This window comes from Cyclopterus lumpus, chromosome 18 (genome assembly GCF_009769545.1).
Source record: "Cyclopterus lumpus isolate fCycLum1 chromosome 18, fCycLum1.pri, whole genome shotgun sequence".
Lineage (NCBI taxonomy): Eukaryota > Metazoa > Chordata > Actinopteri > Perciformes > Cyclopteridae > Cyclopterus > Cyclopterus lumpus.
In genome coordinates this window covers 4,814,679-4,830,199 of record NC_046983.1, presented here as the reverse complement: position 1 = coordinate 4,830,199, position 15,521 = coordinate 4,814,679, and the positions used below count along the sequence as shown (strand labels likewise).

Here is a 15,521-nt window from a genome sequence, read left to right as displayed (position 1 = left end):
ATACGCCTGACATGAAAACAACCCGCAATATAAGCTGAGCTTTTTGTTGGTGGTCCAAAGTAGGCGTGTTTTTAGTCCACCTGCCAAATAGACCGCTGGGACAGATTCCGCTCTGCTGGCCTGGAGAAACATTCAGAGCTTTAAAACAACCTCCAGTGGGTTTCTTCTCCGAGTCGTGTTCAGTCCTCCGAGTCGGTGATTGACGTGAGATTGCTTCGTGCGCTCAGAATTATATGTTGGTGGTGGAGGAGGATTAACTTGTTTTTAAAGCTTTTCCTTTTCTACCTCCTTAGAGTTTTTAAATTGCATTTTACAATTACAATTTAAGTGAACGCAGCGTTGTTGGTTCGGCGAAAACATGACACGCAAATGATGTTTAACACTTCTGCAAACGGAGGTTCATTTCCTAAAGACTTGGATGATTTCGACTCCATTCGCAGCGTTCTCCTTTACAGGTCAGTGGAGCCTTTTTTAAAGTCCGCTTTTGTTTGGTCAGAGGTGCAAAAGTTTGCAAAATACCGGAGGGGATTACAAAAACAACAAAAAACACGTGCAAGTCTGCAGGGACGGGGCAACGAAATGTGCATTTAATTTAAAATTCAGTTGTATCTTATTTCGATGTATTTTGTAATACTTTATCTATTTTTTTTTTAAAGTTAAATGTCCCCGAGCAGGTACGTGCGGTTGTCTGTGCGGTGACTGCATTATTCACCGGGACGAGAGTCTCGTGCTTGCAGGTAAACTGGCCACTCAAAAGTTTCTGCGTTGTTGGGGGCAACTGCGCCGTCCGCCAATCAGATTGGGCCGGTTCGCGTCACGTGACAGCACCCCCTCCAGCTCGCTCGTCAACGCTTCCAACATGGCGAGTGAACGTCTCGGCTCGTTTTTTTTCCTTCTTATTCTTCTTAGCTTTTAGCGGCGCACTTTACGTGAGGAAATAAAAAACAAACAAAACAAACCGCCGTGTCAACAAATGGCCTTTGCAAACGCGCGCACGTGCACGGAAAAAACTCTCTCTCGCGGCCGAAAGGAAGAAGATGGTGGCGGGCACGGCACCGAAAGTGACCTCGAATCCACCACGTCGAGTCACAACAGCTCCGACTGCTCCGAGTAAGAAGATAGTTTGACTGCGTGACTAGAAAACAAACGCACGTGCACGCGTTGACAGGAAACCCCTCTGAAGCTGCTGGAGTTTGTGAGGAGGAGGAGATGCTGAAACCTGACACTCAAAGCGGGCATTGTGATGTTTTATGTTGCAGATTTAAGTTTTTTTTTTTAATATGAGTGCTTGTAAATGTCAGGCCAGCTTTGCCAAAGAGGACGAGTCATCCCATCCTCTCAGTTTGCATCTCCTTCCTTGTGTTTTTCATAGCTTTTGGGAGTGTTTTCAATTTGGGAGTTAAACCTTTCTTAAATAATTGCATGCTGCTCGCCAACCTCAGTAAATGTATGGACGTCACGTCAAAGCTGCCTACCACAGGTTCTTCAAAGCAGATTTAGAGGGACCAAAAGGAAAAATATCTTCTCTTTAGTCCCACCCTTCTGGTCAAGCATGTGATTCCGCTTTTATTTTTATTTCTACATATGATAGTTATTACTGTGGGCTTATAAACGCAGAAAAACAAGTAAATAATGACTTTTTTAAAAAAAAAACGGTATTTTAGTCAGTATTTGGATACAAGTTTGGCACAACAATTGCCCAAAAGCCTGGATAATATTTTATTCCTTTTGGGACATGCATAATTATTAATGTGGATATTATGTCACGCAGGTAGAGGCATTCATTGTACATTTAATTTAAGAAAAAAACAGCCAGATGAATTAACAAAGACAACACGTCAGCTCTATCGCAATAATACGAAATGTCAAGTCTTGTGTCATCATATTGATTAATGCTAGTGCATCTCTCTTCCCAGTCTGATACCACTGGGCCCTCTCTTCCCAGTCTGATACCACTGTGCCCTCTCTTCCCAGTCTGATACCACTGGGCCCTCTCTTCCCAGTCTGATACCACTGGGCACTCTCTTCCCAGTCTGATACCACTGTGCCCTCTCTTCCCAGTCTGATACCACTGGGCCCTCTCTTCCCAGTCTGATACCACTGGGCCTTTGACACTAGGTGTCTTTCAATACTCTTTTTTCTTCTTCTTCTCTCAGTGACCTGGAACCAGAATGGCTCGATGACATCCAGAAGAACGGCGAGCTTTTCTACCTGGAGCTGAGCGAGGGCGAAGAGGAGGCCGCATTGGCCCAAGCCGCCGCCAATCAAGGCGTGTCCACTAATCATGTTCGCTTTAGCGAAGAGGAGGCAGAAGTCATCACAGAGGAAAACAAGAAGCTTACCAAAGGTGAGCCCACTCTCAAGAGGTTAGCCAGAATCCTGAGGAGAAAACGCCGGCCTTCTCAGCGCAGAGGAGGAGGAGGAGGAGGGAAGGATGGTAAAGACAACCCAGCTTCATCACCTCCAGCATCCATCCTTAAGAACCAGCCAGGTCAAAGGTCAGGTGTGACGGTCCAGGAGCTGAAGGAAGTGTGTGTCTACCTCAACCCAAAGCGTCTTGGAGGTTCATCAACTACTCTGACCCACAGCGGAGGCTTGCTGGAAGCGCTGCTCGGGGTGGTGCATCGCACCTCCTGGAGCAGAGGAGACACTGCAGTGGTCGGCCATGAGGAACGACTGACTGTTCACGGGTTAATACCCAACAGCCCGGCCATCAAATGTGGCCAAATTCTGATAGGTAAGTCTATGAATCCAACAGTGAGCTGACAAAATATGTCAGAATTTCTTCACACCGTCACAGTATTTTCTATACAGTTTTGAAAAGGCCTATAATACAATATCAGTTAAATTAAAAATGCATGGGTCATTTTTAGAAGGTCATAAACCGGGGACTTTCTAATCGTGCTTCCTTATTTAGGGATAGGAGCAACATTATTTGATCAGCCTTCTTAACAAGGTATGTTGGGCGATCCTTACATATTTAAAGGATCTGTGTTGGCTGATGACATGCATACACACCTCCTCTCAAAAGATAAGAGGAGCCTTTTATTTGGATAAATACATTTTTTTTAAAAAGGTCTGCATAATGTTGTTAAGATAATAGCCAAATTCTTTCAGTGCAGTAAAAAAAAAGTACAAATCCTCACCACAGTTTGTGTTGTAAAAGCACAAAGTTCGTGATTAAATAAATGTGTGTAGGATGTTTTAATAGCTAATAGTCACGGCCAACAATCCAAATGAAGGTCTGGTTTAAAATGATAATCTGTCCGTTTTGAAGGCTCAGTTTCTCTAAAGAGATCTTTCTTCTTTCGCGGGCTAATGATCGGACAGCTTTTTACTAGCAGACGGACGAACTCCAGTGGTGCCTCACCACAAATGACTATCCACATGAGTTACTGTTTAGAGAAGCTTTTATTTCTGCCCGGCTACATGCTTAAACAATTAGGGTGGTTAAATACCTGAAATAGCTCTGTTGCTGAGACGGGGGTTCGGCCTCTCTTGCACACAAACAGGTGAAGCTGTTAAATGGCCTTTTTAAGTGGTGTTCTTACTGACCACATAGGCTTTGATTATTTTTGTTTTTGCACCAGTAGATTGCATCAAATGGATTGAATTGTGGTCTTGTGGACATTGTGTGTTCCTACGAATCAAGATGACCGGCTTTGAATTTCACCTTTCCGATCCCCGCGGCACGTCCTCGCAGGTTCTAATACGTTTCTTGGTCCTGTAAGCTGGTTCAACACATACACTAATAACATAAATGTGCCTTTTCTGCGTGCTGTGTTCAGGCGATGTGCTTGTAGCCGTGGACGACGTGGACGTGACCTCTGAGAACATCGAGAGGGTTCTGTCATGCATCCCAGGACCAACGCAGGTCAGTGTTCTGTATCGATGTATGTTTTTTTTTCAGTATCGATATTGATGGACACCGATATTGGGAGCTCCTTTTTTTGTCATTTTGACACTGTGAACGTTTCCATATTTGTAAGGCAGCATTTACGTCTTTAGGATCCTGGCTCGTGACAAACTAAGACAATCAGTGCTGTTTAACATTAGAAAACCCTCAATTAGAGAAATTATCCTTTGAGCAGTGAAAAAAAAAAAAAAGTCCATAGTCGTGCGTTTTTCACCAAAAACCAGACCATCATAAAGTAGGAATTTGCAAATGACAGAGTGTGTGTCGGCGATGACGGCGGATAGTCGGAACTGCGGTGCCACTTCTTCTTTTTTCCGGTGCCACAGGAAGCCGTTGTGGGATTGGAACCTCAGCCCATTAGAAGATGTAGTCGGAAACTAAATTACATTGCAGGGAAAGAAAAGAGCGAGGGAGAATCTTTTTTTTCGGGAAAACCTCTGGGGCACCACAGTGACTAAAAAAACAACTGGAAATAGAGTTGTATTGCTGACAGAATGATTGTTTTGTGTGAGAGTGCATGATTGTGTGTGTCGGAGGATGGTTGTTCTGTGTGCCAGATGGAACGCAGACGGCACTTATTATGTTCTAAGAAACAAATATTAGCATTAAAGTTAGTCCACCGGGCCCTTTGCTAACCCTCGGAGCTGAACAAGCCTCAGTTACTCGAGTGTGCTGAACGACTGACTTCAACAGTCTGGAATCCTTGTGAGAGCACTCTCCAGTCTCACCACATCCTTATTATGTATGATGAGAGAAAGTGCTGCAGTTAGCCCACTCTGCCTCTTTACCCGCTGATTTGTCAAATTTTAGGCTTTGCCCATTTGAACGTTTTCTACCGTTTGTCTCTTCGGATTTTGATTCACTCGGGGGCTACGTGAATCCTTTAAGAAACCGAGGATCGCCATTTAAAAATATTTAGTGAACTAGTTGAAAGGTCCCACCACTACTCTGCTCTTCTTTAATAATACCCCTAAAAATGGGCTAATATGGCTGGCAGCCCAGATGCAGGCGCCAGCTGGGGAGGCGGAGTGTCCTGTGGTTGGAGCTGACAGACCTCGGAGGGTTCTGGGAGCGATCGCTGGATTAGAAAAATACAGTTTCGACATTTTCGACCAGGGAAATACGATCCTCCTTTTTTCTCCCAACATATTTGGTAGGCACCGTGTGATCTCGGACTACCCACGTTTTTTGGAACGTAATGACACGCAACGCCTCATTTATTTCTCGGAGCATACTAACCTAAGAAAGCATGGCTTTCATTCATTATAAACATAAAAACGGTGTGTGTAAACAGTGTGGGCGGTCGTAGAGTGTTCAATAAATGGCATATTTCACATTCTGCGTTACAGTCAAACACCAAACTGTAGCTGGGGTGGTTTCAGTTAAGGCCCCTGGTGGTTTGAGGTCAAATCCCAGCAGAACCGTGATGGTTCTGCCTTTGTTCTGCTGTTTAAATGTCTCTATGAGGGAAAACTCCTCTTTATTGTCTTTTATAGGGCGTTCCCCTTGTGTCAGGGCTACGTGGCATTATTCCTAATAGAAATAAAACCTGCGAGTCAAACGCAGTGATGGTTGCTGTTCCAGATTAGAGATGCTGAGCTCTTTAAGTGGATCGTGCGTTGCTGCTCTGGACTCTGGTTCTGATATCCTTGAATTAACGTCGGTTTAGCACAATGTGTATAGGTAGCGTGTCTACAATGTACATTGTTTTTCCTCAGAGAATGAACTCTGAGAAGGACTGGCAGGCAGGCTGATGCAATGAAATGCCATAACGAAAATACATGTGTTCTTTCTTCCTTTTCTTTGTCTCCATACTTTCTTATTTTTCTCCCCTTCTCCTGCCACCTCCTCCAGGTGAGGCTGGCGTTGGAGACGGTGGCTCAGTGGGACGGCAGCGGTGCCGGCGACTCTTCGCTGCAGCGGAAGACGAAGGCCTCTTCTCCTCCGGTCAGCCAGCTGGTGCGTCTGCTGTGGGGAGAGGACACGGCCGAACTTCAGATGTCCATCGAACACGTCCCGCACGCCGTCATGTACCTCTCGCTTAAATTGGACTCGGCATCACCGCAGGAGGAGGTCAGTTCATGTATAATATCTGATGAAATGAGTTCTCTCGTAAATCTCTTGACCAAAAGTCTCAGGGGAGTCCAGGCTTCCTGCTTTCTGCATTTTATTATTGCATCTTAAGGCGATTAATGCTTATTTGTCGGTTGACAAATAGTGACGACTGGACACAATTTTTACGTGCAGCAATAGAGCTGCAACAATGGTGCCATACAGTTTGAAGTTAGATGTTGAGAGAGATTTAAAACGCTAAAACAAAATGCAGTCTGAGATCATAAAATCTCCTCTTTTGATGCCTTTGTTTAATGTTGGACTTAAAACAAAGAGCTTAGTCGAGTGTATTTGACAAGTCGGTGACATTCAATGCTGGAAACCACACAAAGCCGTAAATTATAGTTTGTCATGCTTCACAACCCTTAGGAGTAAATACTTATTTCCACCAGAAGGGTGTAGCAGAGCAGTCTCTGTGGCGCAATTGGTTAGCGCGTTCGGCTGTTAACCGAAAGGTTGGTGGTTCAAGCCCACCCAGGGACGACCAGTTTTTTTTGTGCTTAAATAAAAGGTTACGCGTAAATGATTACCGTGGTGCCCGTGAACAAGGCTACGGGGTCAGATACACCGGGAGCAAGAGTGAGACTACTTTATTTGCATTTAGACAGTCAAAATGTTAGAAGAGTTCAGAGTTTGGGGAAACCTGATCACACTGACTCCGAGCAGCCGTAAAAAAGAAAGAAAGCTGTATTTGAATCATTGAACAGGAGCACGGAGGAGTGTTCTCATAATTGAGTGTTGAGAATGACCTGAGGTGTGTAGGAAAATCCCAAATCCAGTAATGGAAAGCTTCCCTTGAATGAATCTGATGTGAGTCAGACCGCTCTGGACGGTGTCCAACGCCTCCGGGTGCCACTGTCCAATAAACAAGGAGAGAGGTTGAGGCGCTCTGCCCCGAGCACACACAAAATCACATCATTTCCTTTTTTGGAAACTGCGCAGAGCCCTGCTTCATATCGTTTCATATTCACTCGTTTTCAAGTGTTAATCCCACAGTGTGTGTTTTCTTAAACGACGCTCACTTCCTGGCCGACACCTTCCCACGCCGTAATCACATTTCGCCCCGCGGACCACGATTGGCAGGTCGATGTTTTCTTTATGGCCGTCTACTTTCGTGGTCTGCAGCTCCTTTTTCTGTATCCGCCAGCCAGATACTTTTTTTTTTTTTTTTCTCTTTTCTTTCGTGGCCATAAGCGCAGTGCCGAGTTCGGGTTCCCTGTCATTTATTTCCTAAATCACAGTGAACGTTTTGTCCTTTTTGATTGCTGGGTAGCAGAAAGTGGAGACGTTCAGCGGTGGTATTTTTGAGTCTTCTCTTTGTGATGATTTGGGGATTTCTGCTTGTGTGTGTAGAGACGAGATGTAACTGAAGCGTTGGTTGTTCTTCGGGTTTCTTTGTTCTGTCTGTCAAGGCTACAAGGGCCCGTTCATTCATGTTTTGGTTTTTTTATCCCCTCACACACACCACCTCCTCAGATCCTCTCGGCGCCTCTGATCTGCTTTCTGTATCATTCAAAGTTTGGAAAGTCAGACATGTAAAATATTTTTGAGTAAGATTCCTCTTTTAAAGCGACATCTTTGTGTTTTGCTGTGCAACTGAAACCGAACTAACGCTGACGGGGGTGGCGGAATAAACATCCATTCGTGTGTTATCTTCACATATTTCTGTTGAGAGGCTCACCACAGTGGGTTTTCCTTCTGCTGAATATATATTGTGGTCATGACACAATGAACCAAATGTGTGTGTGTGTGTGTGTGTCCGTGTCTGCAGGAGGAGATCCTGTACCAGTACCCGGTGTCTGAGGCGTCCGGCCAGCTGAAAGGAGTGAGGGGCATCTTCCTCACTCTGTGTGACATGCTGGAGAACGTCACCGGAGGGCGAATACTCAGGTAGAGGAAGCAGCGTGCAGGAAAAATACAAGTGCAACTCGTGTACGATTAGTGCAAAATATACACTGGTTATTTATCAAATCCGACTATGTTCTTCCTGAATATCAAAAGAAAAAAATGTGTGTAATATTTTATTTTTCACGTTGTCTCTAAATCCTTTAACTTTGTCAAACAGTGCTGTCTTTTCTTTCTATTCTTCTCTCTGCCATTGAAAAAACAAGGAAAGGTCCAGTGTAAAGGCGGATATTATAAGTTTTTAAAATTCTTTTTAGTCTTCAAAATGAATGCGTGATGATAAATTCCCCAAACATTTTTATTATAGCTCCCTCGAATGCCTGACTATTCTGCCAGTTGGATGTTTTTAAATATCAACACAATTCACAGTGTTTGGCGACTGGATGTTAAGAGTGTAACGGTTGCGTAATATTCGCGTTACCGGCACCGTCCTCATCGGTTTGTTCTACTCGTCTCCCTTCAGCTCTTCTCTCCTGCTGGGGAAACAGCTGGTGCATGTGGGCTACTGGAAGGAAAGCAACAACCTGTTGGTCATCGGTCTTCCTGCTGAGAGGTAGAGGGAGGCGGCATCAAACACGCAAACACGCATGCTGCACTCTTGATTATTACCCTGGGACTTAAGCCCCGCCTCCACCACATGTCATTTTGAAGTGCAGCCTTTGGCAGCTGGGAAACAGACAATGCAGACATCAACCAACATTTCCAGGAGGTTATTATTATTGTTTTTTGTTTTTTTTAATCGAGGTACCGATAAATTCTCTGAGCAGGCCATCTGCCCCAGAAATGAACTTTTATTTTGTCGAGGAGGAAACTTATTTACGAGCACAATCTGTAAAAAACATTTCAAGGTTCACTCGTGCTTCTTTTTGTCCTTTTGGCACGTGGTTGTTCATGAGATGAGTCATATTACCCATCTTTTTTCCACTTTTCGCCACCAGATCAATCATTATCTCGGTTGAGGAACAAAACCCCCAATAACTTATAAATGTTTTTGCCATCACGGCTCCGGGCAGTTGGTCCAAATATTTGACACGATCTGCTGAAGCCGAAGTTTATTCACGTCTGTGTTTGACATTCCCCTCCAGGGTTCCTCTGCTGTATCTGCAGACGGTTGTAGGAGACGTCGTCCGGACACTAAAAGTGATGTACGGCTCCTTAGACAAGTGAGTCGGTCGTTGCCTTCCTGAGGTCCTGCTGAGAGAGACTGTTTGCTTAAAACTAAATATATTGAAATAAAGATAATGTGTTTCACAAATTCCAGCTGGATTTTACACAAAGTCTTAATTGTCTCACTCTCTTAACTCACTTTGCTCATCCCATCCTCCGTGTCTTCATTCTTGAAGCGTAATCATTCTTCTATAGTTGTATGTGTTGTCATGACAACGTCATTTTTTATTTTTTTTTTTTTCAATCTTCATCGTGTCCTCCGCAGTGCGTTCTGTAAGGTGGACCACGCTCCCAGGTTGGACCACTTCTTCTGCCTGTTCTTCCAGCAGCTCATCCAGCCGTCTCGCCTGAGGGACGGCTCCTCGGCGCCGACCCCCGATGTCTCGGGGACCCTTTTTCTTGACGGACTGCCGGCGGTCCGATGGCTCACGCTGCCTCCGGAAATCAAGGTGTGTTTCTGTCCGTGTGTGTGTGTGTGTGTGTGTGTGTGTGTGTGTGTGTGTGTGTGTGTGTGTGTGTGTGTGAAGACTGGCGCATAAGTAAACACAGCAATAACATATATTAGTGTATCACTTTGTCCCTGTTTCCTCAACATTCAAGTGTGATAACGCTGTCACAGATGTGGCTTTAGTGCCCTCTAGTGTTCACTGTTGACTATTACACAATGTATCACATATGCATTGATTGAACGAATGCAGGAGCAAAAGTTCTCGAGAACACGACAATAAATTAGACACATGAAAGATAAAAACATATTGCATCTTCGTCGTTCTAATAATAAGTGTTTTTAAAGCTTTTATTTAATTTTCCTCTGTCCCCAGATGGAGGTGGATACTGTTCTCTCGGATTTCGAGTCTTCTGATTTTGGAGAAATGGTGAGGAAAAACACTTTGAATGTCACAAAAATAACAGTATTGGGCTAAAGAGTCACGCCAGCGGTTCATGCTGCGTTGTGACCTCTTACTCTGCTGCTCATTAGTTGGGCGAAGATGCAGCTTTCAGTCTTCTGGCCTCGACGGGGGAGAGGAGAAGGTTAGACTATTTTTAGATACGCGTCTGTATTTTTTATGAGAAGCCAATGGGGTCATTTCAAATCTTGAGTTTTCAAATCATCATCACGAAGAGCTTTGTTGACGATACCAGTTGAATAATTCCTCATCTGCTGAATTCAATCAACAGTTCATTGGTCAAACTTTAAAACTATTTCAGCCCCCTCATTGTCGTCACCATCATCTTCCTCCGAAGTCTGTGCGTGTTTTCAGTCTTTCTATCTTTGTCCTTTAACAGTCTGAGGACTTCTTCGGCCTGAGGCGTCTGTACGTCATTCTTGGCTCCTGTTTGTTCTACAAGGTAAGGTATCTGTTCATCAAGAGACACACACACACACACACACACACACACACACACAACCGGGTGCACAGTGTTGTTATAGTTCTGTAGTTGTTTTATATACGTTCTCGGTAAGAGAAAGACATTGAATCTTCACACAAGGAGAAGAATTGGAGGTGGGACCTTTTTTTTTTTTTTTAAGGAAATGTTTATTTATTCCATAGATAATATCGGGTCCAGATGCCGTACACACTCCAAGGCACTGAAGCCAGATGGATTTTATGTACTGTGGGTTTATTCTTGGTTAATTGTTTCCATTCCTCTCCACGTATGCTCTGTAGAAATGTAGTTAATTACTAATAAGATCGGAAAAAGGCCTGTTATTTTTTTTTAAACCCACAACGCTGGCTCCAAGCCCTCATTGATCTTTCTACATCCTCGCCAGTCCTACCTGATTGCCAACCATCTGCCCAAAGAGGACCTGCTGGATGTGTGCCTGTACTGCCAGCACTACTGCCTGCTGCCGCTGGCGTCCGAGCAGCGCGTCGGTCAGCTGGTCATCTGGAGGGAGGTGTTTCCCCGGCAGAGAGCCAACGGCGGCGGCGGCGGCACAGCGCCTGGCTACAGCCAGCCTCGAGGACGTCACTTCCTCCTCATAGTGGGATTGGTAAGAATCACGGTGCTCTCCTCGTCTATGTGCCAGTTATCTATTTGTTTATTTATTTATATTGTCTTTGCTTGTATTTCTTTACCCCTCCACCTCAGAGGCACTTCATGCAGTGCGTGCTGCTGGAGGCAGGTGGCTGTTCTTCTGCGGCTTCGGGCTCTCCGGGACCAGATTGTATTTACGTAGATCAGGTGACCACTTGTTGAACTTTTTTTAAAGTAAATTCCTAACATACTGTTTCAAACACACCTTTATTCTTCTGTGGCTTTAGCTTGACTCAGTGTGCTCAAGAATAACGTGCCAGTTGCTCCCACGGCAATAAATTCTCCCCGTCGGGGAATCGAACCCCGGTCTTCCGCGTGACAGGCGGAGATACTGTCCACTATACTAACGAGGAGGGATAGTCTCCCTAAAGATATTTACACATCTTCTAGCTACAATACAGGACATATGCGCATGGAGAATGTCAATTACTGCCTATTTGGAACATATGTGTTCACTTAACGTCCATTATTAACAACTGAGGACAGACATATAAGCATTATGACTAACGATCTCTTCTGGCTCCAGGTGAAGGCCACACTGCTGCAACTGGAGGTGTTGGAAGCCGGTATTGAGGATCGTCTCAACGCTCCGCCTGCTCCCTGCCTGTCGTGTGCCGACTGGTTCCTCCCTGCTGCCACAGCCCGAGACCGCCTGGACAGCCTGGCCTCTTCCTCCCCCGTCTTCAGCAAGCTAGCGGGGGCCGTTAAAGGCTCCTCCTCCGGGTCCAGAGGCCGTAGCCTGTTTGGGGAGAAGGCCCGGAGGTCCAGCCCCCAGAGGAGCCTGTCTGACAGCGGGAGTGAGGGACAGATGGATGCCGGGTCAGGGTCCGGTTTATCAATGGCCCCAGGCCTCAGTCCGCATTCCACCCCGGACTCGGGGAGGAAGCTGGGGGGGCGTCGGGACTCTCTGGGATCTGGAGGGTCCGATGGGAGTGGAGGCAGCGGAGGCCTCTTCAAGGTACACTTGTAGTCTTTTATTAAGTCTAACATTTGGTCCTGATTGGTTCTTTTAGTTAGTTTGCAGGTTAAGATTTCATCGGACCTTGTACTTATTTATTGTTTTAATATTATAATTTAATGTGTAGAGAGCGTAGTCCCAATTGTCGGGGTATCACAGGCCATGGTTCACTTGGATTTCCTGGACAAGCGAAAGCTAATGGATGGATGGTATTGTGATGTTTTGCGTTGTGCTTCTTGCATGCTCCGACATCAGAATCCCAGAATGAAGCACCCAAACCCGTTCTACCTAGGGACCCTGAAGAAGACGCTGACTGAACGGGAGACAGAGGAGATGTACAACACCATGAAGTGGGTGACGGGGAAAATAATAATTTTTCTTTCATTCCAACTGCATATATAATTAATGTTAAACGGCTTTTAAAAAAATCCTACATTTTGTTATTGCGACAGGCTGACTTCAGGTGCAGAGAACACCTTGTTCCACTACGTCCTGATGGAGACGGTTCAGGGGATCTTCATCGCTCCGACTCAAAGAGAGGTGGCTCAGCTCAGCGGCTCCATCCACCCACAGCTCATCCGCAACTTCCACCACTGCTGCCTCTCCATCCGGGCCGCATTTCAGCAGAGCCTGCCAGCCAGAGTGAGTCAGTTCACGCAGGAATGTATAAAATCTCCACCTCTCGACACAGTTGATGCTAAAACAAACCAAAAAAAAGGTGTTTAAAGTCACACAAAGACCAGATTTCTCATTTATTTCTCATTATTTGGAGTGCAGAATTTAGTTTAACTTCTTCAACCATGACAACTGGTAATGCGTTTTTAAGAATCTCGTGTAAGTTGCTCCCCGTCGGGGAATCGAACCCCGGTCTCCCGGTCTTCCGCATGCAGTGTGTGCCGCTGCAGGCAGGTGGCGGTACTGCTCCGGCTTTGTGCTTCTCCAGGACCGTCTATTTAACAAAAGTAAATATTTCTTTATCCTTTTCATTTGTGGCTTTTAGCTTTTACTTCTGCAAACAAGAAATAAAACTACTCGTTTGCTCAGGAATGCTGCAGCAGCAATAAATTCTCCCCGTCGGGGAATCGAACCCCGGTCTTCCGCGTGACAGGCGGAGATACTGTCCACTATACTAACGAGGAGGGATAGTCTCCCTAAAGATATTTACACATCTTCTAGCTACAATACAGGACATATGGGCATTCAGCTTACTATTATACAGCTAACTTGTGTATATATATATATATATATATATATATATATATATATATATATATATATATATTTTTATGTCAATTTTTCAATCTCACTGAGATTTTCCAATGTTCCCTTTAACTCCAGAGGTGGCAAACGGAGGCTTACCGTACCAATACATTAATCATCTAGATAGATAGATAGAATAGCAGAGCAGGACATTTAAGAAAAATTAAATAATAAAATAAAAGAGTATACAGTGTATATAGGTCCACAAAGTCATCCACTGCTGCCCTGTACTCTACACCCGACCACTGCAGAGTCATCAGAGAGCTTCTGCAGATGGCGTGACCCCCGAGCTGAAATGAAGGTCAGAGGTGAACAAGGTTTAAATGTAAACAATTCTTATTAACATACCAATGAAACACAATATGATGCCAGTTGCTCCTAGAGCAATAAGTTGCTCCCCGTCGGGGAATCGAACCCCAGTCTCCCGGTCCTCCGCATGCAGTGTGTGCTGCTGCAGGCAGGTGGCGGTACTGCTCCAGCTTTGTGCTTCTCCAGGACAAAAAGTAAATATTTCTTTATTCTTTTGATTTGTGGGTTTTAGTTTTTACTTCTGCAAACATGAAATAAAACTACTCGCGTGCTCAGGAATGCTGCAGCAGCAATAAATTCTCCCCGTCGGGGAATCGAACCCCGGTCTTCCGCGTGACAGGCGGAGATACTGTCCACTATACTAACGAGGAGGGATAGTCTCCCTAAAGATATTTACACATCTTCTAGCTACAATACAGGACACATGTTTACAATACAGGACACAAGTTTACATTTTAGAGTGTAAAATGAAAAAGATATGTGTAAAAAAACGCTGGTTCACAGCTAAACTCAGACCGCTGAGGTTGATAGAGGAACAGGCATTAAGGAGTGGGGACGAGGGGTTGTTTGAAGAGACAACAAAAAAAAAAAAACAGGTTTAGCAAGACGGTCACAGTCCTGACCCCATCCCCCATCCACTAGCTTCAGACCACCAGCTCCCCCTCCCCCAGCTCAGCAGGGGCCTCTCACACCACCCACTCCAGTGTTCTCCCATCCCCCACAATAACGACCCAGTCTCTCCCTCCACCTTGAAGCATTGTGCTCCTCAACACCTCCGTGGAGACATGCCACGTTCCAGCCTGCTTCAAGGCCTCCACCATCACCCTCTCCCCCACAAAACCAAGGATCACAGGACTTCATGACTACAGGCCTGATCTCTGTAATCATGAAGGCTTTTGAGTGCCTGTCACACTTTGGATTAAAGCGTCAGCGAAATGAAATGCAATGTGAAATGTCATTTTAATTAATCAAGCGATTGGGTCGTGTTTCTGTGCTGCAGGGCCGCCGGGCCGTAGACCGGCCTCAGGGCGGTGGTTGGGGTCTGGGTCCCGTGAAGGAACACGGGGTCCTGTTTCAGTGTAAGCCGGAGAACTGGACCGACCAGAGGAAACCTGCTCCCACCATGACTTACTGGGTCATAGGGTACGTCGGCTTTCTATATTTCTATCTACAAGCCTTGTTTAATTACTGGGGAGGGAGGAAATACATGTCTGGAGTTATTTAGTTCTTCCCTGGAATAATGCTTGTAATTGTACGTGATGTGGTTGCAGCAAAGAACAGGAAACGACTAACTGAGGTCATTTTCAAGTTTGACATGTCTGCCCCTTTTTAATTCTTGTGCCGATCTCATTTCTCCTTCGTCTTCCAGGCGGATGTTGCTCGAGCCCGTCCCTCAGGAGTTCTACGTGTGCTTCCACGACTCGGTGGCAGAAGTTCCTGTCGAGATGGCCTTCAGACTCTCCTTTGGACTGGCCTTGTGATCATTACACAATGGACTCTGTTGCCCGCTCAGGGAAAAACTACTCAAACTGAGTCTGAACCTCCTTTTCCCGGATGACTTCCTGAACATGACATTGTCATTTTTGTGCGTCATTGCGCTCACCATAGTTGTCGATTTTAAAAAGCCACTCAGTTGGTGTAAACCTCCGCTTCCAGCTGGACCAATTAAAACTACGCTGTTGCAGCGGTCTCCATGGCGACAGGAGAAATAAAGCTGTATTGATATCGTCACAATTTGTTTGCCGTGTTGGAAAGATCATTTTATTTGTTACTTAATTTAAGGTGTACAGTTTGTGTATGGGAATAGGGTAATTTGTTACAAAATGGAGATTAAAAGAAGTCAAACAGTTTCTC

The 15,521-nt window shown here is 45.2% G+C and overlaps 1 protein-coding gene and 4 non-coding genes across 5 annotated transcripts; 2 read left to right on the top strand and 3 right to left on the bottom strand.

Annotated features, from left to right (window-relative positions):
• Nucleotides 1-856: 856 nt before the first annotated feature.
• Nucleotides 857-15,516, top strand: intu (inturned planar cell polarity protein). Its single transcript, XM_034557136.1, has 17 exons — nt 857-1,110; nt 2,157-2,737; nt 3,789-3,874; nt 5,771-5,989; nt 7,800-7,918; nt 8,397-8,486; nt 9,019-9,096; nt 9,366-9,549; nt 9,922-9,975; nt 10,388-10,450; nt 10,875-11,096; nt 11,195-11,287; nt 11,667-12,098; nt 12,354-12,448; nt 12,551-12,740; nt 14,668-14,810; nt 15,037-15,516. Exons 1-17 carry the CDS (start codon nt 974-976, stop codon nt 15,146-15,148), a joined length of 2,898 nt encoding a protein of 965 aa, XP_034413027.1. The 5' UTR covers nt 857-973; the 3' UTR covers nt 15,149-15,516.
• On the top strand, nt 6,438-6,511 carry trnan-guu. The gene has a single exon. It is a non-coding gene; the product is annotated as a tRNA-Asn (tRNA).
• trnad-guc lies at nt 11,422-11,493 on the bottom strand. Its single transcript has one exon. It is a non-coding gene; the product is annotated as a tRNA-Asp (tRNA).
• trnad-guc lies at nt 13,166-13,237 on the bottom strand. The gene has a single exon. It is a non-coding gene; the product is annotated as a tRNA-Asp (tRNA).
• Nucleotides 13,967-14,038, bottom strand: trnad-guc. The gene has a single exon. It is a non-coding gene; the product is annotated as a tRNA-Asp (tRNA).
• Nucleotides 15,517-15,521: the final 5 nt, after the last annotated feature.